The sequence below is a fragment of the Excalfactoria chinensis genome, chromosome 6 (assembly GCF_039878825.1).
Source record: "Excalfactoria chinensis isolate bCotChi1 chromosome 6, bCotChi1.hap2, whole genome shotgun sequence".
Lineage (NCBI taxonomy): Eukaryota > Metazoa > Chordata > Aves > Galliformes > Phasianidae > Excalfactoria > Excalfactoria chinensis.
In genome coordinates, this window is record NC_092830.1 from 2,847,320 (window position 1) to 2,870,485 (window position 23,166).

At 54.8% G+C, this 23,166-nt stretch overlaps 4 protein-coding genes across 4 annotated transcripts; all 4 read right to left on the reverse strand.

Moving 5' to 3' along the window:
• Positions 1–3,326: 3,326 nt before the first annotated feature.
• Positions 3,327–3,656, reverse strand: LOC140254002 (beta-keratin-related protein). The gene has a single exon (XM_072340171.1). It carries the CDS (start codon positions 3,654–3,656, stop codon positions 3,327–3,329), a length of 330 nt encoding a protein of 109 aa, XP_072196272.1.
• Positions 3,657–9,811: 6,155 nt separating this feature from the next.
• Positions 9,812–10,141, reverse strand: LOC140254003 (beta-keratin-related protein). The gene has a single exon (XM_072340172.1). It carries the CDS (start codon positions 10,139–10,141, stop codon positions 9,812–9,814), a length of 330 nt encoding a protein of 109 aa, XP_072196273.1.
• A 6,122-nt stretch (positions 10,142–16,263) lies between these two features.
• LOC140254004 (beta-keratin-related protein) lies at positions 16,264–16,593 on the reverse strand. The gene has a single exon (XM_072340173.1). The coding sequence runs from the start codon at positions 16,591–16,593 to the stop codon at positions 16,264–16,266; it is 330 nt and encodes a 109-aa protein (XP_072196274.1).
• Positions 16,594–22,715: 6,122 nt separating this feature from the next.
• On the reverse strand, positions 22,716–23,045 carry LOC140254007 (beta-keratin-related protein). The gene has a single exon (XM_072340176.1). It carries the CDS (start codon positions 23,043–23,045, stop codon positions 22,716–22,718), a length of 330 nt encoding a protein of 109 aa, XP_072196277.1.
• Between the last annotated feature and the right edge of the window lie 121 nt (positions 23,046–23,166).

Consider the following 23,166-nt stretch of genomic DNA (forward strand, 5'->3'; position numbering starts at 1 on the left):
TGCTGTGTGATGGCACTCAAGACGATGTGCTCAGTGACCTTCCCTTGTACCAAGGTCAGAGTGAGGAGCCTGTAATTCCCCGGAGCCTTCTCCTTCACCAATTAGTTGATGGCATCCCATTGCCTAAGCCGCAATAAACTGGGCCCTCCTAGTTAACCAGGAGAGCTGTGAAAAGTGGCAAGTGGCTAGCCAGCAATTCCACCCTTACTTTCAGTAACCTTGAATGGATCCCACATGGCCCCATCAATTTATGTGTGTTCAAGCGGCATGAAGTAGGTCACTAACTACTTCCCCTTGGATTATAAAGGCTTGATTCGGCTTCCTGTCCATGTCTTCCAGCTCCACGGGGCTTGATGATGTGAGAATGATCAGTCTTACCTACAGAGACTGGTGTAGAGACATGATCAAATTGTGTATTTGAATATTTGATTGCAACTGCAAACATTCCATTTGAAAATTTGCAGACATGTCGCTGCCAGCGACGACAACCAGGGTGAACGGACGAGGAGACAGCTCCCAAAGCGCCTACGGCTAGGCGGACAGAATAACAGACTGACACTAATCTTGTGATATCCGTCTTCCTGCTTTATTATGTGGGACGAAGGAAAAAACCCACACCCCCACAGCAAGGTGACCATTCTTATAGTGCTAAACAAACGCAACGGAGCCCCGATTGGCTCCCCTTGGCACTGTGTCCTAGTTGGGATTGGTTGTTGCCAGACTTCCTCATTAACTCCCGTCAGGGTCGGTTCAAGTAGTCTCTTGGGATACTGGGTTGCTCAACTCCAGCTGCAGCCGATCACGGCCCCGCTCAACTCCAGCTGCAGCCAATCACAGTCCTGCTCCATCAAAAACATCCCCACACAGACAATGTAATTATGTTGACTGAAAACGATGTATCAGCTGTTCCAAAAGTTGGACAATATTTTCAGCCGTCTGGAAACCACTTCTCAAATTGCTGTATCAGAACAGAAAGCAAGGCTGCATGCTTTTGCTGTTCACAGGCCTTTGTTTAGCGAGTGTCTCAAAATGCATTCAATTACTCCCTGTAACTCGAGTTCGCACTGCACTGCGCCCTCCCCATGCCCTGGTTTCAGTTCAGACAGAGTCAATTGCATGCCCGTGTTTGGCTGTTGCTGAGGGATGGGTGCATGCCCGGGGCCAGGCAGGGCCACTCCATGGGAAAGAGCTGTTCCCATCGTTTGCAACTGGAGTACTCAACAGTTTTCTTGCCTCGCTATCCCTGGCAAATGTAGGTAGGCCAATGCCCTCACAGCTGCAGTCAGACGGAGAAGCCTGTAATTCATCACAGAATCATAGAACCATTTGCGTTGGAAGGGACCTTTAAAGGTCATCTAGTCCAAGTCCACTGCAGTCAACGGGGACACCTAAAGCCCAGTCGGGTGCTCAGAGCCCCGTCCAGCCTGACCTCTAGCTTGCATTCTTTTACCATTAGTAGTACAGCTGTTCTCTCCCCTTATCATAATTGGGTAGACCCTTCCATCTGCTTCTTCGTGCCAGCTGGGTGGTCGGTCACATAGTCCTGCCACAGTTTCTGCCGTGTTGGTCTTTTGCCTGACCCCCGTGCAGCCACGCATGGCCCTGCCATCACGACAACTAAGTTGCGTCCAGTCAAGCCTGTCCGTAACACAGAGGGCTCCCTTGCCTTCTCTCCTTCCCTGCCCTCCGGTCATGAAAGCCATCCCATCTCGTCCCACCGAGGCCTACGACCTCGTAGTCCTGAGCCTGGGCTAAAAATTCCCATTCCCCGCTGCGTATTTCTCACGACACGTGCATTTGTAGCGAGGCATTTAAGTTGGTCCCTTAATTAAATGGAGTTGTAACTCAGCCCAGTGATAGTTGCGGACGTCCATCTCAACACCAGAACCATCTGTCTTAAAGTGAGGGTGGTCACCGAATGGAAAGGAGGGCCCCGAGAAGCTGTGGACTTGACATCCTTTGAGGTACTGAAACCTGGCCGGACTGTGCCCCCACCAACCAGCTCAAGCTGACCTTGCTTCAGCAGCTGTCTCGGACTGATCAGTCTCAAGAGGTCCCTTCAAACCTCCACAGTTCCCTAACTCTGCGTTACTTCTGTTACTCTTTCTTTCTGCTCTGCTTCGTTAGTTTTTCTCCTGCACACATGCACAGACGCGTGCGCACCCACAAACGCACACACACGCACAATGTAAGTAAATGAATTAAAAAAAAAAAAAAAAAGGAGTGATCCTCAGTCCTCAGAGCTGGGACCAGAAGCGCTTTCATGCTGATCTCTCCCAGACACCGTTCCCGTTTCAGCCACGCTCACGCCTTCTCAACCCGTAGGCTTGTGATTGTCCTGGGAACAGATGGAGCACCATGTTACTCGGCTTCCCCCGCCAGAGAGAACTTGGTCCTTTCCAACTAGCTTTGTCGAGCTCAGGAGTTTCTTCCTTGGTCAAACTGTCCCCTTTGTGGAGGAGACGGTGAAACGGACACAGTGTCTTTCTCTCTCCCAAAATGGAGTGCGGGAGAGTTTGCCTGTTTCACGCCTCCACTCCCGACTTTCCGTGTGTGACGGGACAGCTGGCTTGGGCCCTTGTGGATGGAGAAGGAGCTGGAAAGCTGCCTGTCTCGAGAACGGGTGAAATTCCTTGAGGAAAATGGAGTTGGGAAGCTGCCTGTCTTGTGAACGGTCGGTATGGCGTGAGTTGACTTTCTGGCTTGTTAGAAAAACGTTTCCTACCAAAGTAGCCCGAGACTGCATGGGTTCTTACCAACCCAGGAGGATCTCCTGTCCCTGCAGCAGTTAAAGCAGCCCAGGAACATTCCGCAGAAAATGCCGTCTCCCTTCACACTTGGCTGCGTGGCTCCTGAGCGGTGCCAGTGAGCAATGATCGTCCTTCCCAGAGAGCTCTCAGCGTGAAATGATCTTATCTCCCCCTGCGAGGAATGGAAGACTCTGCACTCTCAAAGCCCAGAAGTACAGAGTCCCCCAGAGTTTTGCAAGGAGATGAAGTCTGTTGCATACTGGGCTGGCGGGGGCTGGGCAAGGAGGGAGAAGGAAAGGAGACTCGTTTCCAAAGCTGATGCTCAATGTCTTTAATGGGAGAAGGAGAGGGACAGGCTACAGCTGAGAGCTTCAGCAGTGCCCTTTGGGCGTTCTGTAAAGCTCAGTGAAAGCGGAAGACCACGGAGAGTAAGCAGGGGAAAGAGGGCGGGCGATGAGCAGGAGAAGTCGGTGGGAACTCGGCTCCTCTGCAGGCCGTGGCCATGCCGTCAGGGCTGGCTCCAGGGCTGCCTTCAAGACCCGCGGTGCTCATGCGCAGGCAGCTGATCCACGGGCTTTAGCAGAAGACATTGCCACGTCCCAGAGTCCCACAGAGCCCACGGCCCAGCCCTGACCACCCAAAGCCCCCCAGCCCCAGGGAGCCCCCAGCACCGACGGGCACACTGCCAGCGCTGAGAGAGCTCCCCACGGCAGCCGACGCTGTGGATCCCACGGCTGTGCTCTGAGGGAAGGAGCTGAGGATTGGGCCCGGCAGCGTCACCACGACCGGCGGGGGCTGGATCGCTACACTGGAGTCGGCACAACGAAGGACACACGGCTCGTTGCAGCTGTTGGCAAGCGGGGCTGGGCCGCAGGCGGCTGTCTGGCACGGGCCGTAGCACGACATGTCTGGCGGAGGACGGAGGTGACTCTGCAAGATGGAGGGGAGAGTGAGCTGAGGGCTCGAGCTGCCGCTGAGGGCTCGAGCTGCCGCTCAAGGCGCTCTGGTGTCACGAGCCAAGAGCTGAAGGCCCTGCCGTGGCTGCTGAGGGGGAGTGTGTGAGTATCTGGGTAGGCTGGGGATGGGTATTGGTGGGTAGGTTAGGGATGGCGGTCAGAGAGGGAAGCTCCTCCCGTCCAGCTGAAGCTCCTTTCCAGTCTGTCTTGTCCCTCCCCAGTGTGCCCAGCGGAGGCCCTCTCCAACTCGCCCTTGCTCCGTGATCAAGGGTCCACGTCCAGGCTGCAAGGGCGTTTCCCTCACAGCCCACAGCCATCATTCTAGTCAGCCTTGAAGGCTGGCCTGGAATTTTCATCTGTGAGAAGAGGCTCCTCCTCACACCACATCCTGAGAAAGGTATGAGGAACAGGACGCTAACTCTTTCCGGGGGGATGTGGGGTGTGTGTGTGTGGGGGGAGGGGGGGGGGATGTGTGTGTGTGTAGGGGGGGGGGGGATGAGTTTGTCCTCGCTGCTATCTCCTCGGTCGGGGGGGAAAGATGTTCTACAGTACAACAGAAAAGCATCACTCTCAGCATTACTCTGTGGAGGTCCTGCACTTGAGCCTTTCTTTCCAGTGGGTGGTTACCTATTCTTCCAGAAGCAAGACCTCAGCTAGTTTCCTCAACGGCTTTTCCCTGTAAAAAGAGCTCTCCTTCTGCTCCGACAGCTCTGCTGCTCTGTCCCCCTCACTCCCCCAGCTTCTTTCAGAAGGAGACAAGTGCAAGCAAAGCGCAACAGGGCTACTGAAGACAGAAGACACTGCGTACTAAGACACCTCTGGTGGAACTAGCTTTCCTGAGGAAATTCCAGGCCGCGCTAATAATGCAAAAGGTGCATTGCCGCCCTGGTGGGGGATGGTGGAGGAAGAGGCCAAGGCACTGGTTAGAAATTTCTGGCCGCACAGCCAGGGTCTTGAATGGCTTTCAAAGCAGCCCTGCAACGCCCCGCTTCAGATGAAAAAGCCACGCTCCCCAACCGCCCTCCCCAGATACAGGCTGGCACGGTTGGTAGCCCCAGACCGTTTGTGGAGGACAAGGCAGGAAAAATGAATGCAGCCCCCTCCTTGGGAGGCATTCTGACCGGTGAGCAGACAGAAAGCAAGGAGATCGCAGACTTACCGGCTTCACAGAGGAGAGCAAGGCCCCAGCAGGGAATAGAGTAGCTGGGAGACGAGGCAACTATTTATGCTGCGCCTGATGGCCCCGAGGGAGCTGAAGTGTCAAAAACACAAAGCGCATTCAGAAAGGGTGATTTTGGCTTCCCAAGCTCTGCTGGCAGATGAAAGACATTCTTCCTTCACCTGAAATGCTTAGCTCCCTTGTCATGCTGCGTAAGGCTGAAGCAATCTGGTTGATGGCGGTTGTGTTTCTTCCTCAGGCCGACGCTCGCAAGAGGCCTCGTTGCCATTGCTGGTGAAGACCTGCAGAAGAATCAGGCCGTGCGCAGGTGCTGTGCGCTTCCTCCCCATCCCAGAGGTCACGGCTCCTGCTTGGTAGGGCTTTGCGTGTGGACCACTGCTGAAGGGATGGCACACGTGCCTTGCGCTGACAGGCTGAGCCTACCCTGAGCAAAAGTGGTGCCGGCGGGCTACGCAGGAGCTCCTAGCACAGGCAAGCCTCTACAGGGGACTCCGATGTCCGCGTGAGGGTGGAAGCTGATGTTCAACCCAGGCCCCCTGTGATCCGGTGAGAAACTTCATTGTGCGTATGCAGAGAGGGAAACTTTGAGACCATAGCTGGAGTGGGCCAGGCAGCTCCGCGGCGCGTCTCTGCTCCCCCCGGCCATGATGATGCACACAATTTCCTGACCTGCAAAGGCTTCCAGCTGTTTCCTTTATTTGGGTAAAGTCAGAGTGTTTTGTGTGGGAAGGGCACGGGCTGTGCCTTACCAAACTGGATTTACTCATTGCACGCCTGGGGAGAGGCTGGAGCACCAGGAGGCCCTGGTGAAGGAGGGAGGCTGCTGAGTCAGGCCTGGAAGCGGGCCACCGCCAAGTGGTTCTGCTTCAGCATTCTCTCGCCAGACCACACTGGCCTTGGGCCCTTTCCCTAGTCGCTTGTTTTCCCAGACGTGTGCCACGAGAACCTGGCTTCCTTTCTCTTGGCAGGGGACACAGAGGCGCAGGTAGTGCCTTTTAATTGCCAGGTGGCCCTCGCAGGCCCCCTGTGACTGACCAGGAGTTGCTGAGCCACTGTAAGGAGCCTCTGCTCTACCTCACTCTGAGTCATCCATCCGCACGTTAGCATCAGGGACGTTGAGGGAAAAGAGCTGAGACATGCTAAGGGCTCTAGGCACAACCTCACGTCCTTGTTCCTGCAGAAATGCAGCTTCTGTGCTGTCACAGCCATTAGCCTCTTGCCCGACCACTTGGCAATGCCTTGAAATGCTGTCATGCTGCCCCTTGGTGAAAGAGCAGGCAAAGGAGGATGGCAGAGACAGGCCCTGATGCCCCTACTCCCATCTCACTCAGCATATTTATGAAGGAAGGTGGCTAGAGAATGGTTGACTTCTGTTCCCGTGGTGCGTTGCTCTCCTTTCTTTGTCTAGCAAGCTAGTCTCCCCCCTGTAACAGTATCAGATGCTTTGCTGAAGTCTGGCAAAGCAACGTCCGCAGCCTTTTCCTAGCTCACCAGGAGCTAGGCCTTCTTATCCTAGGAGGCGCTGTGTCTAGTGAAGCAGGAGCTGCCTTGTGTAGAAAGGCGTGCTGACTGGGTGCGATCACGGGGTTGTCCTGGACGTGCTGTGTGATGGCACTCAAGACGATGTGCTCAGTGACCTTCCCTTGTACCAAGGTCAGAGTGAGGAGCCTGTAATTCCCCGGAGCCTTCTCCTTCACCAATTAGTTGATGGCATCCCATTGCCTAAGCCGCAATAAACTGGGCCCTCCTAGTTAACCAGGAGAGCTGTGAAAAGTGGCAAGTGGCTAGCCAGCAATTCCACCCTTACTTTCAGTAACCTTGAATGGATCCCACATGGCCCCATCAATTTATGTGTGTTCAAGCGGCTTGAAGTAGGTCACTAACTACTTCCCCTTGGATTATAAAGGCTTGATTCGGCTTCCTGTCCATGTCTTCCAGCTCCACGGGGCTTGATGATGTGAGAATGATCAGTCTTACCTACAGAGACTGGTGTAGAGACATGATCAAATTGTGTATTTGAATATTTGATTGCAACTGCAAACATTCCATTTGAAAATTTGCAGACATGTCGCTGCCAGCGACGACAACCAGGGTGAACGGACGAGGAGACAGCTCCCAAAGCGCCTACGGCTAGGCGGACAGAATAACAGACTGACACTAATCTTGTGATATCCGTCTTCCTGCTTTATTATGTGGGACGAAGGAAAAAACCCACACCCCCACAGCAAGGTGACCATTCTTATAGTGCTAAACAAACGCAACGGAGCCCCGATTGGCTCCCCTTGGCACTGTGTCCTAGTTGGGATTGGTTGTTGCCAGACTTCCTCATTAACTCCCGTCAGGGTCGGTTCAAGTAGTCTCTTGGGATACTGGGTTGCTCAACTCCAGCTGCAGCCGATCACGGCCCCGCTCAACTCCAGCTGCAGCCAATCACAGTCCTGCTCCATCAAAAACATCCCCACACAGACAATGTAATTATGTTGACTGAAAACGATGTATCAGCTGTTCCAAAAGTTGGACAATATTTTCAGCCGTCTGGAAACCACTTCTCAAATTGCTGTATCAGAACAGAAAGCAAGGCTGCATGCTTTTGCTGTTCACAGGCCTTTGTTTAGCGAGTGTCTCAAAATGCATTCAATTACTCCCTGTAACTCGAGTTCGCACTGCACTGCGCCCTCCCCATGCCCTGGTTTCAGTTCAGACAGAGTCAATTGCATGCCCGTGTTTGGCTGTTGCTGAGGGATGGGTGCATGCCCGGGGCCAGGCAGGGCCACTCCATGGGAAAGAGCTGTTCCCATCGTTTGCAACTGGAGTACTCAACAGTTTTCTTGCCTCGCTATCCCTGGCAAATGTAGGTAGGCCAATGCCCTCACAGCTGCAGTCAGACGGAGAAGCCTGTAATTCATCACAGAATCATAGAACCATTTGCGTTGGAAGGGACCTTTAAAGGTCATCTAGTCCAAGTCCACTGCAGTCAACGGGGACACCTAAAGCCCAGTCGGGTGCTCAGAGCCCCGTCCAGCCTGACCTCTAGCTTGCATTCTTTTACCATTAGTAGTACAGCTGTTCTCTCCCCTTATCATAATTGGGTAGACCCTTCCATCTGCTTCTTCGTGCCAGCTGGGTGGTCGGTCACATAGTCCTGCCACAGTTTCTGCCGTGTTGGTCTTTTGCCTGACCCCCGTGCAGCCACGCATGGCCCTGCCATCACGACAACTAAGTTGCGTCCAGTCAAGCCTGTCCGTAACACAGAGGGCTCCCTTGCCTTCTCTCCTTCCCTGCCCTCCGGTCATGAAAGCCATCCCATCTCGTCCCACCGAGGCCTACGACCTCGTAGTCCTGAGCCTGGGCTAAAAATTCCCGTTCCCCGCTGCGTATTTCTCACGACACGTGCATTTGTAGCGAGGCATTTAAGTTGGTCCCTTAATTAAATGGAGTTGTAACTCAGCCCAGTGATAGTTGCGGACGTCCATCTCAACACCAGAACCATCTGTCTTAAAGTGAGGGTGGTCACCGAATGGAAAGGAGGGCCCCGAGAAGCTGTGGACTTGACATCCTTTGAGGTACTGAAACCTGGCCGGACTGTTCCCCCACCAACCAGCTCAAGCTGACCTTGCTTCAGCAGCTGTCTCGGACTGATCAGTCTCAAGAGGTCCCTTCAAACCTCCACAGTTCCCTAACTCTGCGTTACTTCTGTTACTCTTTCTTTCTGCTCCGCTTCGTTAGTTTTTCTCCTGCACACATGCACAGACGCGTGCGCACCCACAAACGCACACACACGCACAATGTAAGTAAATGAATTAAAAAAAAAAAAAAAAAGGAGTGATCCTCAGTCCTCAGAGCTGGGACCAGAAGCGCTTTCATGCTGATCTCTCCCAGACACCATTCCCGTTTCAGCCACGCTCACGCCTTCTCAACCCGTAGGCTTGTGATTGTCCTGGGAACAGATGGAGCACCATGTTACTCGGCTTCCCCCGCCAGAGAGAACTTGGTCCTTTCCAACTAGCTTTGTCGAGCTCAGGAGTTTCTTCCTTGGTCAAACTGTCCCCTTTGTGGAGGAGACGGTGAAACGGACACAGTGTCTTTCTCTCTCCCAAAATGGAGTGCGGGAGAGTTTGCCTGTTTCACGCCTCCACTCCCGACTTTCCGTGTGTGACGGGACAGCTGGCTTGGGCCCTTGTGGATGGAGAAGGAGCTGGAAAGCTGCCTGTCTCGAGAACGGGTGAAATTCCTTGAGGAAAATGGAGTTGGGAAGCTGCCTGTCTTGTGAACGGTCGGTATGGCGTGAGTTGACTTTCTGGCTTGTTAGAAAAACGTTTCCTACCAAAGTAGCCCGAGACTGCATGGGTTCTTACCAACCCAGGAGGATCTCCTGTCCCTGCAGCAGTTAAAGCAGCCCAGGAACATTCCGCAGAAAATGCCGTCTCCCTTCACACTTGGCTGCGTGGCTCCTGAGCGGTGCCAGTGAGCAATGATCGTCCTTCCCAGAGAGCTCTCAGCGTGAAATGATCTTATCTCCCCCTGCGAGGAATGGAAGACTCTGCACTCTCAAAGCCCAGAAGTACAGAGTCCCCCAGAGTTTTGCAAGGAGATGAAGTCTGTTGCATACTGGGCTGGCGGGGGCTGGGCAAGGAGGGAGAAGGAAAGGAGACTCGTTTCCAAAGCTGATGCTCAATGTCTTTAATGGGAGAAGGAGAGGGACAGGCTACAGCTGAGAGCTTCAGCAGTGCCCTTTGGGCGTTCTGTAAAGCTCAGTGAAAGCGGAAGACCACGGAGAGTAAGCAGGGGAAAGAGGGCGGGCGATGAGCAGGAGAAGTCGGTGGGAACTCGGCTCCTCTGCAGGCCGTGGCCATGCCGTCAGGGCTGGCTCCAGGGCTGCCTTCAAGACCCGCGGTGCTCATGCGCAGGCAGCTGATCCACGGGCTTTAGCAGAAGACATTGCCACGTCCCAGAGTCCCACAGAGCCCACGGCCCAGCCCTGACCACCCAAAGCCCCCCAGCCCCAGGGAGCCCCCAGCACCGACGGGCACACTGCCAGCGCTGAGAGAGCTCCCCACGGCAGCCGACGCTGTGGATCCCACGGCTGTGCTCTGAGGGAAGGAGCTGAGGATTGGGCCCGGCAGCGTCACCACGACCGGTGGGGGCTGGATCGCTACACTGGAGTCGGCACAACGAAGGACACACGGCTCGTTGCAGCTGTTGGCAAGCGGGGCTGGGCCGCAGGCGGCTGTCTGGCACGGGCCGTAGCACGACATGTCTGGCGGAGGACGGAGGTGACTCTGCAAGATGGAGGGGAGAGTGAGCTGAGGGCTCGAGCTGCCGCTGAGGGCTCGAGCTGCCGCTCAAGGCGCTCTGGTGTCACGAGCCAAGAGCTGAAGGCCCTGCCGTGGCTGCTGAGGGGGAGTGTGTGAGTATCTGGGTAGGCTGGGGATGGGTATTGGTGGGTAGGTTAGGGATGGCGGTCAGAGAGGGAAGCTCCTCCCGTCCAGCTGAAGCTCCTTTCCAGTCTGTCTTGTCCCTCCCCAGTGTGCCCAGCGGAGGCCCTCTCCAACTCGCCCTTGCTCCGTGATCAAGGGTCCACGTCCAGGCTGCAAGGGCGTTTCCCTCACAGCCCACAGCCATCATTCTAGTCAGCCTTGAAGGCTGGCCTGGAATTTTCATCTGTGAGAAGAGGCTCCTCCTCACACCACATCCTGAGAAAGGTATGAGGAACAGGACGCTAACTCTTTCCGGGGGGATGTGGGGTGTGTGTGTGTGGGGGGAGGGGATGAGTTTGTCCTCGCTGCTATCTCCTCGGTCGGGGGGGAAGGATGTTCTACGGTACAACAGAAAAGCATCACTCTCAGCATTACTCTGTGGAGGTCCTGCACTTGAGCCTTTCTTTCCAGTGGGTGGTTACCTATTCTTCCAGAAGCAAGACCTCAGCTAGTTTCCTCAACGGCTTTTCCCTGTAAAAAGAGCTCTCCTTCTGCTCCGACAGCTCTGCTGCTCTGCCCCCCTCACTCCCCCTGCTTCTTTCAGAAGGAGACAAGTGCAAGCAAAGCGCAACAGGGCTACTGAAGACAGAAGACACTGCGTACTAAGACACCTCTGGTGGAACTAGCTTTCCTGAGGAAATTCCAGGCCGCGCTAATAATGCAAAAGGTGCATTGCCGCCCTGGTGGGGGATGGTGGAGGAAGAGGCCAAGGCACTGGTTAGAAATTTCTGGCCGCACAGCCAGGGTCTTGAATGGCTTTCAAAGCAGCCCTGCAACGCCCCGCTTCAGATGAAAAAGCCACGCTCCCCAACCGCCCTCCCCAGATACAGGCTGGCACGGTTGGTAGCCCCAGACCGTTTGTGGAGGACAAGGCAGGAAAAATGAATGCAGCCCCCTCCTTGGGAGGCATTCTGACCGGTGAGCAGACAGAAAGCAAGGAGATCGCAGACTTACCGGCTTCACAGAGGAGAGCAAGGCCCCAGCAGGGAATAGAGTAGCTGGGAGACGAGGCAACTATTTATGCTGCGCCTGATGGCCCCGAGGGAGCTGAAGTGTCAAAAACACAAAGCGCATTCAGAAAGGGTGATTTTGGCTTCCCAAGCTCTGCTGGCAGATGAAAGACATTCTTCCTTCACCTGAAATGCTTAGCTCCCTTGTCATGCTGCGTAAGGCTGAAGCAATCTGGTTGATGGCGGTTGTGTTTCTTCCTCAGGCCGACGCTCGCAAGAGGCCTCGTTGCCATTGCTGGTGAAGACCTGCAGAAGAATCAGGCCGTGCGCAGGTGCTGTGCGCTTCCTCCCCATCCCAGAGGTCACGGCTCCTGCTTGGTAGGGCTTTGCGTGTGGACCACTGCTGAAGGGATGGCACACGTGCCTTGCGCTGACAGGCTGAGCCTACCCTGAGCAAAAGTGGTGCCGGCGGGCTACGCAGGAGCTCCTAGCACAGGCAAGCCTCTACAGGGGACTCCGATGTCCGCGTGAGGGTGGAAGCTGATGTTCAACCCAGGCCCCCTGTGATCCGGTGAGAAACTTCATTGTGCGTATGCAGAGAGGGAAACTTTGAGACCATAGCTGGAGTGGGCCAGGCAGCTCCGCGGCGCGTCTCTGCTCCCCCCGGCCATGATGATGCACACAATTTCCTGACCTGCAAAGGCTTCCAGCTGTTTCCTTTATTTGGGTAAAGTCAGAGTGTTTTGTGTGGGAAGGGCACGGGCTGTGCCTTACCAAACTGGATTTACTCATTGCACGCCTGGGGAGAGGCTGGAGCACCAGGAGGCCCTGGTGAAGGAGGGAGGCTGCTGAGTCAGGCCTGGAAGCGGGCCACCGCCAAGTGGTTCTGCTTCAGCATTCTCTCGCCAGACCACACTGGCCTTGGGCCCTTTCCCTAGTCGCTTGTTTTCCCAGACGTGTGCCACGAGAACCTGGCTTCCTTTCTCTTGGCAGGGGACACAGAGGCGCAGGTAGTGCCTTTTAATTGCCAGGTGGCCCTCGCAGGCCCCCTGTGACTGACCAGGAGTTGCTGAGCCACTGTAAGGAGCCTCTGCTCTACCTCACTCTGAGTCATCCATCCGCACGTTAGCATCAGGGACGTTGAGGGAAAAGAGCTGAGACATGCTAAGGGCTCTAGGCACAACCTCACGTCCTTGTTCCTGCAGAAATGCAGCTTCTGTGCTGTCACAGCCATTAGCCTCTTGCCCGACCACTTGGCAATGCCTTGAAATGCTGTCATGCTGCCCCTTGGTGAAAGAGCAGGCAAAGGAGGATGGCAGAGACAGGCCCTGATGCCCCTACTCCCATCTCACTCAGCATATTTATGAAGGAAGGTGGCTAGAGAATGGTTGACTTCTGTTCCCGTGGTGCGTTGCTCTCCTTTCTTTGTCTAGCAAGCTAGTCTCCCCCCTGTAACAGTATCAGATGCTTTGCTGAAGTCTGGCAAAGCAACGTCCGCAGCCTTTTCCTAGCTCACCAGGAGCTAGGCCTTCTTATCCTAGGAGGTGCTGTGTCTAGTGAAGCAGGAGCTGCCTTGTGTAGAAAGGCGTGCTGACTGGGTGCGATCACGGGGTTGTCCTGGACGTGCTGTGTGATGGCACTCAAGACGATGTGCTCAGTGACCTTCCCTTGTACCAAGGTCAGAGTGAGGAGCCTGTAATTCCCCGGAGCCTTCTCCTTCACCAATTAGTTGATGGCATCCCATTGCCTAAGCCGCAATAAACTGGGCCCTCCTAGTTAACCAGGAGAGCTGTGAAAAGTGGCAAGTGGCTAGCCAGCAATTCCACCCTTACTTTCAGTAACCTTGAATGGATCCCACATGGCCCCATCAATTTATGTGTGTTCAAGCGGCATGAAGTAGGTCACTAACTACTTCCCCTTGGATTATAAAGGCTTGATTCGGCTTCCTGTCCATGTCTTCCAGCTCCACGGGGCTTGATGATGTGAGAATGATCAGTCTTACCTACAGAGACTGGTGTAGAGACATGATCAAATTGTGTATTTGAATATTTGATTGCAACTGCAAACATTCCATTTGAAAATTTGCAGACATGTCGCTGCCAGCGACGACAACCAGGGTGAACGGACGAGGAGACAGCTCCCAAAGCGCCTACGGCTAGGCGGACAGAATAACAGACTGACACTAATCTTGTGATATCCGTCTTCCTGCTTTATTATGTGGGACGAAGGAAAAAACCCACACCCCCACAGCAAGGTGACCATTCTTATAGTGCTAAACAAACGCAACGGAGCCCCGATTGGCTCCCCTTGGCACTGTGTCCTAGTTGGGATTGGTTGTTGCCAGACTTCCTCATTAACTCCCGTCAGGGTCGGTTCAAGTAGTCTCTTGGGATACTGGGTTGCTCAACTCCAGCTGCAGCCGATCACGGCCCCGCTCAACTCCAGCTGCAGCCAATCACAGTCCTGCTCCATCAAAAACATCCCCACACAGACAATGTAATTATGTTGACTGAAAACGATGTATCAGCTGTTCCAAAAGTTGGACAATATTTTCAGCCGTCTGGAAACCACTTCTCAAATTGCTGTATCAGAACAGAAAGCAAGGCTGCATGCTTTTGCTGTTCACAGGCCTTTGTTTAGCGAGTGTCTCAAAATGCATTCAATTACTCCCTGTAACTCGAGTTCGCACTGCACTGCGCCCTCCCCATGCCCTGGTTTCAGTTCAGACAGAGTCAATTGCATGCCCGTGTTTGGCTGTTGCTGAGGGATGGGTGCATGCCCGGGGCCAGGCAGGGCCACTCCATGGGAAAGAGCTGTTCCCATCGTTTGCAACTGGAGTACTCAACAGTTTTCTTGCCTCGCTATCCCTGGCAAATGTAGGTAGGCCAATGCCCTCACAGCTGCAGTCAGACGGAGAAGCCTGTAATTCATCACAGAATCATAGAACCATTTGCGTTGGAAGGGACCTTTAAAGGTCATCTAGTCCAAGTCCACTGCAGTCAACGGGGACACCTAAAGCCCAGTCGGGTGCTCAGAGCCCCGTCCAGCCTGACCTCTAGCTTGCATTCTTTTACCATTAGTAGTACAGCTGTTCTCTCCCCTTATCATAATTGGGTAGACCCTTCCATCTGCTTCTTCGTGCCAGCTGGGTGGTCGGTCACATAGTCCTGCCACAGTTTCTGCCGTGTTGGTCTTTTGCCTGACCCCCGTGCAGCCACGCATGGCCCTGCCATCACGACAACTAAGTTGCGTCCAGTCAAGCCTGTCCGTAACACAGAGGGCTCCCTTGCCTTCTCTCCTTCCCTGCCCTCCGGTCATGAAAGCCATCCCATCTCGTCCCACCGAGGCCTACGACCTCGTAGTCCTGAGCCTGGGCTAAAAATTCCCGTTCCCCGCTGCGTATTTCTCACGACACGTGCATTTGTAGCGAGGCATTTAAGTTGGTCCCTTAATTAAATGGAGTTGTAACTCAGCCCAGTGATAGTTGCGGACGTCCATCTCAACACCAGAACCATCTGTCTTAAAGTGAGGGTGGTCACCGAATGGAAAGGAGGGCCCCGAGAAGCTGTGGACTTGACATCCTTTGAGGTACTGAAACCTGGCCGGACTGTTCCCCCACCAACCAGCTCAAGCTGACCTTGCTTCAGCAGCTGTCTCGGACTGATCAGTCTCAAGAGGTCCCTTCAAACCTCCACAGTTCCCTAACTCTGCGTTACTTCTGTTACTCTTTCTTTCTGCTCCGCTTCGTTAGTTTTTCTCCTGCACACATGCACAGACGCGTGCGCACCCACAAACGCACACACACGCACAATGTAAGTAAATGAATTAAAAAAAAAAAAAAAAAGGAGTGATCCTCAGTCCTCAGAGCTGGGACCAGAAGCGCTTTCATGCTGATCTCTCCCAGACACCATTCCCGTTTCAGCCACGCTCACGCCTTCTCAACCCGTAGGCTTGTGATTGTCCTGGGAACAGATGGAGCACCATGTTACTCGGCTTCCCCCGCCAGAGAGAACTTGGTCCTTTCCAACTAGCTTTGTCGAGCTCAGGAGTTTCTTCCTTGGTCAAACTGTCCCCTTTGTGGAGGAGACGGTGAAACGGACACAGTGTCTTTCTCTCTCCCAAAATGGAGTGCGGGAGAGTTTGCCTGTTTCACGCCTCCACTCCCGACTTTCCGTGTGTGACGGGACAGCTGGCTTGGGCCCTTGTGGATGGAGAAGGAGCTGGAAAGCTGCCTGTCTCGAGAACGGGTGAAATTCCTTGAGGAAAATGGAGTTGGGAAGCTGCCTGTCTTGTGAACGGTCGGTATGGCGTGAGTTGACTTTCTGGCTTGTTAGAAAAACGTTTCCTACCAAAGTAGCCCGAGACTGCATGGGTTCTTACCAACCCAGGAGGATCTCCTGTCCCTGCAGCAGTTAAAGCAGCCCAGGAACATTCCGCAGAAAATGCCGTCTCCCTTCACACTTGGCTGCGTGGCTCCTGAGCGGTGCCAGTGAGCAATGATCGTCCTTCCCAGAGAGCTCTCAGCGTGAAATGATCTTATCTCCCCCTGCGAGGAATGGAAGACTCTGCACTCTCAAAGCCCAGAAGTACAGAGTCCCCCAGAGTTTTGCAAGGAGATGAAGTCTGTTGCATACTGGGCTGGCGGGGGCTGGGCAAGGAGGGAGAAGGAAAGGAGACTCGTTTCCAAAGCTGATGCTCAATGTCTTTAATGGGAGAAGGAGAGGGACAGGCTACAGCTGAGAGCTTCAGCAGTGCCCTTTGGGCGTTCTGTAAAGCTCAGTGAAAGCGGAAGACCACGGAGAGTAAGCAGGGGAAAGAGGGCGGGCGATGAGCAGGAGAAGTCGGTGGGAACTCGGCTCCTCTGCAGGCCGTGGCCATGCCGTCAGGGCTGGCTCCAGGGCTGCCTTCAAGACCCGCGGTGCTCATGCGCAGGCAGCTGATCCACGGGCTTTAGCAGAAGACATTGCCACGTCCCAGAGTCCCACAGAGCCCACGGCCCAGCCCTGACCACCCAAAGCCCCCCAGCCCCAGGGAGCCCCCAGCACCGACGGGCACACTGCCAGCGCTGAGAGAGCTCCCCACGGCAGCCGACGCTGTGGATCCCACGGCTGTGCTCTGAGGGAAGGAGCTGAGGATTGGGCCCGGCAGCGTCACCACGACCGGTGGGGGCTGGATCGCTACACTGGAGTCGGCACAACGAAGGACACACGGCTCGTTGCAGCTGTTGGCAAGCGGGGCTGGGCCGCAGGCGGCTGTCTGGCACGGGCCGTAGCACGACATGTCTGGCGGAGGACGGAGGTGACTCTGCAAGATGGAGGGGAGAGTGAGCTGAGGGCTCGAGCTGCCGCTGAGGGCTCGAGCTGCCGCTCAAGGCGCTCTGGTGTCACGAGCCAAGAGCTGAAGGCCCTGCCGTGGCTGCTGAGGGGGAGTGTGTGAGTATCTGGGTAGGCTGGGGATGGGTATTGGTGGGTAGGTTAGGGATGGCGGTCAGAGAGGGAAGCTCCTCCCGTCCAGCTGAAGCTCCTTTCCAGTCTGTCTTGTCCCTCCCCAGTGTGCCCAGCGGAGGCCCTCTCCAACTCGCCCTTGCTCCGTGATCAAGGGTCCACGTCCAGGCTGCAAGGGCGTTTCCCTCACAGCCCACAGCCATCATTCTAGTCAGCCTTGAAGGCTGGCCTGGAATTTTCATCTGTGAGAAGAGGCTCCTCCTCACACCACATCCTGAGAAAGGTATGAGGAACAGGACGCTAACTCTTTCCGGGGGGATGTGGGGTGTGTGTGTGTGGGGGGAGGGGATGAGTTTGTCCTCGCTGCTATCTCCTCGGTCGGGGGGGAAGGATGTTCTACGGTACAACAGAAAAGCATCACTCTCAGCATTACTCTGTGGAGGTCCTGCACTTGAGCCTTTCTTTCCAGTGGGTGGTTACCTATTCTTCCAGAAGCAAGACCTCAGCTAGTTTCCTCAACGGCTTTTCCCTGTAAAAAGAGCTCTCCTTCTGCTCCGACAGCTCTGCTGCTCTGCCCCCCTCACTCCCCCTGCTTCTTTCAGAAGGAGACAAGTGCAAGCAAAGCGCAACAGGGCTACTGAAGACAGAAGACACTGCGTACTAAGACACCTCTGGTGGAACTAGCTTTCCTGAGGAAATTCCAGGCCGCGCTAATAATGCAAAAGGTGCATTGCCGCCCTGGTGGGGGATGGTGGAGGAAGAGGCCAAGGCACTGGTTAGAAATTTCTGGCCGCACAGCCAGGGTCTTGAATGGCTTTCAAAGCAGCCCTGCAACGCCCCGCTTCAGATGAAAAAGCCACGCTCCCCAACCGCCCTCCCCAGATACAGGCTGGCACGGTTGGTAGCCCCAGACCGTTTGTGGAGGACAAGGCAGGAAAAATGAATGCAGCCCCCTCCTTGGGAGGCATTCTGACCGGTGAGCAGACAGAAAGCAAGGAGATCGCAGACTTACCGGCTTCACAGAGGAGAGCAAGGCCCCAGCAGGGAATAGAGTAGCTGGGAGACGAGGCAACTATTTATGCTGCGCCTGATGGCCCCGAGGGAGCTGAAGTGTCAAAAACACAAAGCGCATTCAGAAAGGGTGATTTTGGCTTCCCAAGCTCTGCTGGCAGATGAAAGACATTCTTCCTTCACCTGAAATGCTTAGCTCCCTTGTCATGCTGCGTAAGGCTGAAGCAATCTGGTTGATGGCGGTTGTGTTTCTTCCTCAGGCCGACGCTCGCAAGAGGCCTCGTTGCCATTGCTGGTGAAGACCTGCAGAAGAATCAGGCCGTGCGCAGGTGCTGTGCGCTTCCTCCCCATCCCAGAGGTCACGGCTCCTGCTTGGTAGGGCTTTGCGTGTGGACCACTGCTGAAGGGATGGCACACGTGCCTTGCGCTGACAGGCTGAGCCTACCCTGAGCAAAAGTGGTGCCGGCGGGCTACGCAGGAGCTCCTAGCACAGGCAAGCCTCTACAGGGGACTCCGATGTCCGCGTGAGGGTGGAAGCTGATGTTCAACCCAGGCCCCCTGTGATCCGGTGAGAAACTTCATTGTGCGTATGCAGAGAGGGAAACTTTGAGACCATAGCTGGAGTGGGCCAGGCAGCTCCGCGGCGCGTCTCTGCTCCCCCCGGCCATGATGATGCACACAATTTCCTGACCTGCAAAGGCTTCCAGCTGTTTCCTTTATTTGGGTAAAGTCAGAGTGTTTTGTGTGGGAAGGGCACGGGCTGTGCCTTACCAAACTGGATTTACTCATTGCACGCCTGGGGAGAGGCTGGAGCACCAGGAGGCCCTGGTGAAGGAGGGAGGCTGCTGAGTCAGGCCTGGAAGCGGGCCACCGCCAAGTGGTTCTGCTTCAGCATTCTCTCGCCAGACCACACTGGCCTTGGGCCCTTTCCCTAGTCGCTTGTTTTCCCAGACGTGTGCCACGAGAACCTGGCTTCCTTTCTCTTGGCAGGGGACACAGAGGCGCAGGTAGTGCCTTTTAATTGCCAGGTGGCCCTCGCAGGCCCCCTGTGACTGACCAGGAGTTGCTGAGCCACTGTAAGGAGCCTCTGCTCTACCTCACTCTGAGTCATCCATCCGCACGTTAGCATCAGGGACGTTGAGGGAAAAGAGCTGAGACATGCTAAGGGCTCTAGGCACAACCTCACGTCCTTGTTCCTGCAGAAATGCAGCTTCTGTGCTGTCACAGCCATTAGCCTCTTGCCCGACCACTTGGCAATGCCTTGAAATGCTGTCATGCTGCCCCTTGGTGAAAGAGCAGGCAAAGGAGGATGGCAGAGACAGGCCCTGATGCCCCTACTCCCATCTCACTCAGCATATTTATGAAGGAAGGTGGCTAGAGAATGGTTGACTTCTGTTCCCGTGGTGCGTTGCTCTCCTTTCTTTGTCTAGCAAGCTAGTCTCCCCCCTGTAACAGTATCAGATGCTTTGCTGAAGTCTGGCAAAGCAACGTCCGCAGCCTTTTCCTAGCTCACCAGGAGCTAGGCCTTCTTATCCTAGGAGGTGCTGTGTCTAGTGAAGCAGGAGCTGCCTTGTGTAGAAAGGCGTGCTGACTGGGTGCGATCACGGGGTTGTCCTGGACGTGCTGTGTGATGGCACTCAAGACGATGTGCTCAGTGACCTTCCCTTGTACCAAGGTCAGAGTGAGGAGCCTGTAATTCCCCGGAGCCTTCTCCTTCACCAATTAGTTGATGGCATCCCATTGCCTAAGCCGCAATAAACTGGGCCCTCCTAGTTAACCAGGAGAGCTGTGAAAAGTGGCAAGTGGCTAGCCAGCAATTCCACCCTTACTTTCAGTAACCTTGAATGGATCCCACATGGCCCCATCAATTTATGTGTGTTCAAGCGGCATGAAGTAGGTCACTAACTACTTCCCCTTGGATTATAAAGGCTTGATTCGGCTTCCTGTCCATGTCTTCCAGCTCCACGGGGCTTGATGATGTGAGAATGATCAGTCTTACCTACAGAGACTGGTGTAGAGACATGATCAAATTGTGTATTTGAATATTTGATTGCAACTGCAAACATTCCATTTGAAAATTTGCAGACATGTCGCTGCCAGCGACGACAACCAGGGTGAACGGACGAGGAGACAGCTCCCAAAGCGCCTACGGCTAGGCGGACAGAATAACAGACTGACACTAATCTTGTGATATCCGTCTTCCTGCTTTATTATGTGGGACGAAGGAAAAAACCCACACCCCCACAGCAAGGTGACCATTCTTATAGTGCTAAACAAACGCAACGGAGCCCCGATTGGCTCCCCTTGGCACTGTGTCCTAGTTGGGATTGGTTGTTGCCAGACTTCCTCATTAACTCCCGTCAGGGTCGGTTCAAGTAGTCTCTTGGGATACTGGGTTGCTCAACTCCAGCTGCAGCCGATCACGGCCCCGCTCAACTCCAGCTGCAGCCAATCACAGTCCTGCTCCATCAAAAACATCCCCACACAGACAATGTAATTATGTTGACTGAAAACGATGTATCAGCTGTTCCAAAAGTTGGACAATATTTTCAGCCGTCTGGAAACCACTTCTCAAATTGCTGTATCAGAACAGAAAGCAAGGCTGCATGCTTTTGCTGTTCACAGGCCTTTGTTTAGCGAGTGTCTCAAAATGCATTCAATTACTCCCTGTAACTCGAGTTCGCACTGCACTGCGCCCTCCCCATGCCCTGGTTTCAGTTCAGACAGAGTCAATTGCATGCCCGTGTTTGGCTGTTGCTGAGGGATGGGTGCATGCCCAGGGCCAGGCAGGGCCACTCCATGGGAAAGAGCTGTTCCCATCGTTTGCAACTGGAGTACTCAACAGTTTTCTTGCCTCGCTATCCCTGGCAAATGTAGGTAGGCCAATGCCCTCACAGCTGCAGTCAGACGGAGAAGCCTGTAATTCATCACAGAATCATAGAACCATTTGCGTTGGAAGGGACCTTTAAAGGTCATCTAGTCCAAGTCCACTGCAGTCAACGGGGACACCTAAAGCCCAGTCGGGTGCTCAGAGCCCCGTCCAGCCTGACCTCTAGCTTGCATTCTTTTACCATTAGTAGTACAGCTGTTCTCTCCCCTTATCATAATTGGGTAGACCCTTCCATCTGCTTCTTCGTGCCAGCTGGGTGGTCGGTCACATAGTCCTGCCACAGTTTCTGCCGTGTTGGTCTTTTGCCTGACCCCCGTGCAGCCACGCATGGCCCTGCCATCACGACAACTAAGTTGCGTCCAGTCAAGCCTGTCCGTAACACAGAGGGCTCCCTTGCCTTCTCTCCTTCCCTGCCCTCCGGTCATGAAAGCCATCCCATCTCGTCCCACCGAGGCCTACAACCTCGTAGTCCTGAGCCTGGGCTAAAAATTCCCATTCCCCGCTGCGTATTTCTCACGACACGTGCATTTGTAGCGAGGCATTTAAGTTGGTCCCTTAATTAAATGGAGTTGTAACTCAGCCCAGTGATAGTTGCGGACGTCCATCTCAACACCAGAACCATCTGTCTTAAAGTGAGGGTGGTCACCGAATGGAAAGGAGGGCCCCGAGAAGCTGTGGACTTGACATCCTTTGAGGTACTGAAACCTGGCCGGACTGTGCCCCCACCAACCAGCTCAAGCTGACCTTGCTTCAGCAGCTGTCTCGGACTGATCAGTCTCAAGAGGTCCCTTCAAACCTCCACAGTTCCCTAACTCTGCGTTACTTCTGTTACTCTTTCTTTCTGCTCCGCTTCGTTAGTTTTTCTCCTGCACACATGCACAGACGCGTGCGCACCCACAAACGCACACACACGCACAATGTAAGTAAATGAATTAAAAAAAAAAAAAAAAAGGAGTGATCCTCAGTCCTCAGAGCTGGGACCAGAAGCGCTTTCATGCTGATCTCTCCCAGACACCATTCCCGTTTCAGCCACGCTCACGCCTTCTCAACCCGTAGGCTTGTGATTGTCCTGGGAACAGATGGAGCACCATGTTACTCGGCTTCCCCCGCCAGAGAGAACTTGGTCCTTTCCAACTAGCTTTGTCGAGCTCAGGAGTTTCTTCCTTGGTCAAACTGTCCCCTTTGTGGAGGAGACGGTGAAACGGACACAGTGTCTTTCTCTCTCCCAAAATGGAGTGCGGGAGAGTTTGCCTGTTTCACGCCTCCACTCCCGACTTTCCGTGTGTGACGGGACAGCTGGCTTGGGCCCTTGTGGATGGAGAAGGAGCTGGAAAGCTGCCTGTCTCGAGAACGGGTGAAATTCCTTGAGGAAAATGGAGTTGGGAAGCTGCCTGTCTTGTGAACGGTCGGTATGGCGTGAGTTGACTTTCTGGCTTGTTAGAAAAACGTTTCCTACCAAAGTAGCCCGAGACTGCATGGGTTCTTACCAACCCAGGAGGATCTCCTGTCCCTGCAGCAGTTAAAGCAGCCCAGGAACATTCCGCAGAAAATGCCGTCTCCCTTCACACTTGGCTGCGTGGCTCCTGAGCGGTGCCAGTGAGCAATGATCGTCCTTCCCAGAGAGCTCTCAGCGTGAAATGATCTTATCTCCCCCTGCGAGGAATGGAAGACTCTGCACTCTCAAAGCCCAGAAGTACAGAGTCCCCCAGAGTTTTGCAAGGAGATGAAGTCTGTTGCATACTGGGCTGGCGGGGGCTGGGCAAGGAGGGAGAAGGAAAGGAGACTCGTTTCCAAAGCTGATGCTCAATGTCTTTAATGGGAGAAGGAGAGGGACAGGCTACAGCTGAGAGCTTCAGCAGTGCCCTTTGGGCGTTCTGTAAAGCTCAGTGAAAGCGGAAGACCACGGAGAGTAAGCAGGGGAAAGAGGGCGGGCGATGAGCAGGAGAAGTCGGTGGGAACTCGGCTCCTCTGCAGGCCGTGGCCATGCCGTCAGGGCTGGCTCCAGGGCTGCCTTCAAGACCCGCGGTGCTCATGCGCAGGCAGCTGATCCACGGGCTTTAGCAGAAGACATTGCCACGTCCCAGAGTCCCACAGAGCCCACGGCCCAGCCCTGACCACCCAAAGCCCCCCAGCCCCAGGGAGCCCCCAGCACCGACGGGCACACTGCCAGCGCTGAGAGAGCTCCCCACGGCAGCCGACGCTGTGGATCCCACGGCTGTGCTCTGAGGGAAGGAGCTGAGGATTGGGCCCGGCAGCGTCACCACGACCGGTGGGGGCTGGATCGCTACACTGGAGTCGGCACAACGAAGGACACACGGCTCGTTGCAGCTGTTGGCAAGCGGGGCTGGGCCGCAGGCGGCTGTCTGGCACGGGCCGTAGCACGACATGTCTGGCGGAGGACGGAGGTGACTCTGCAAGATGGAGGGGAGAGTGAGCTGAGGGCTCGAGCTGCCGCTGAGGGCTCGAGCTGCCGCTCAAGGCGCTCTGGTGTCACGAGCCAAGAGCTGA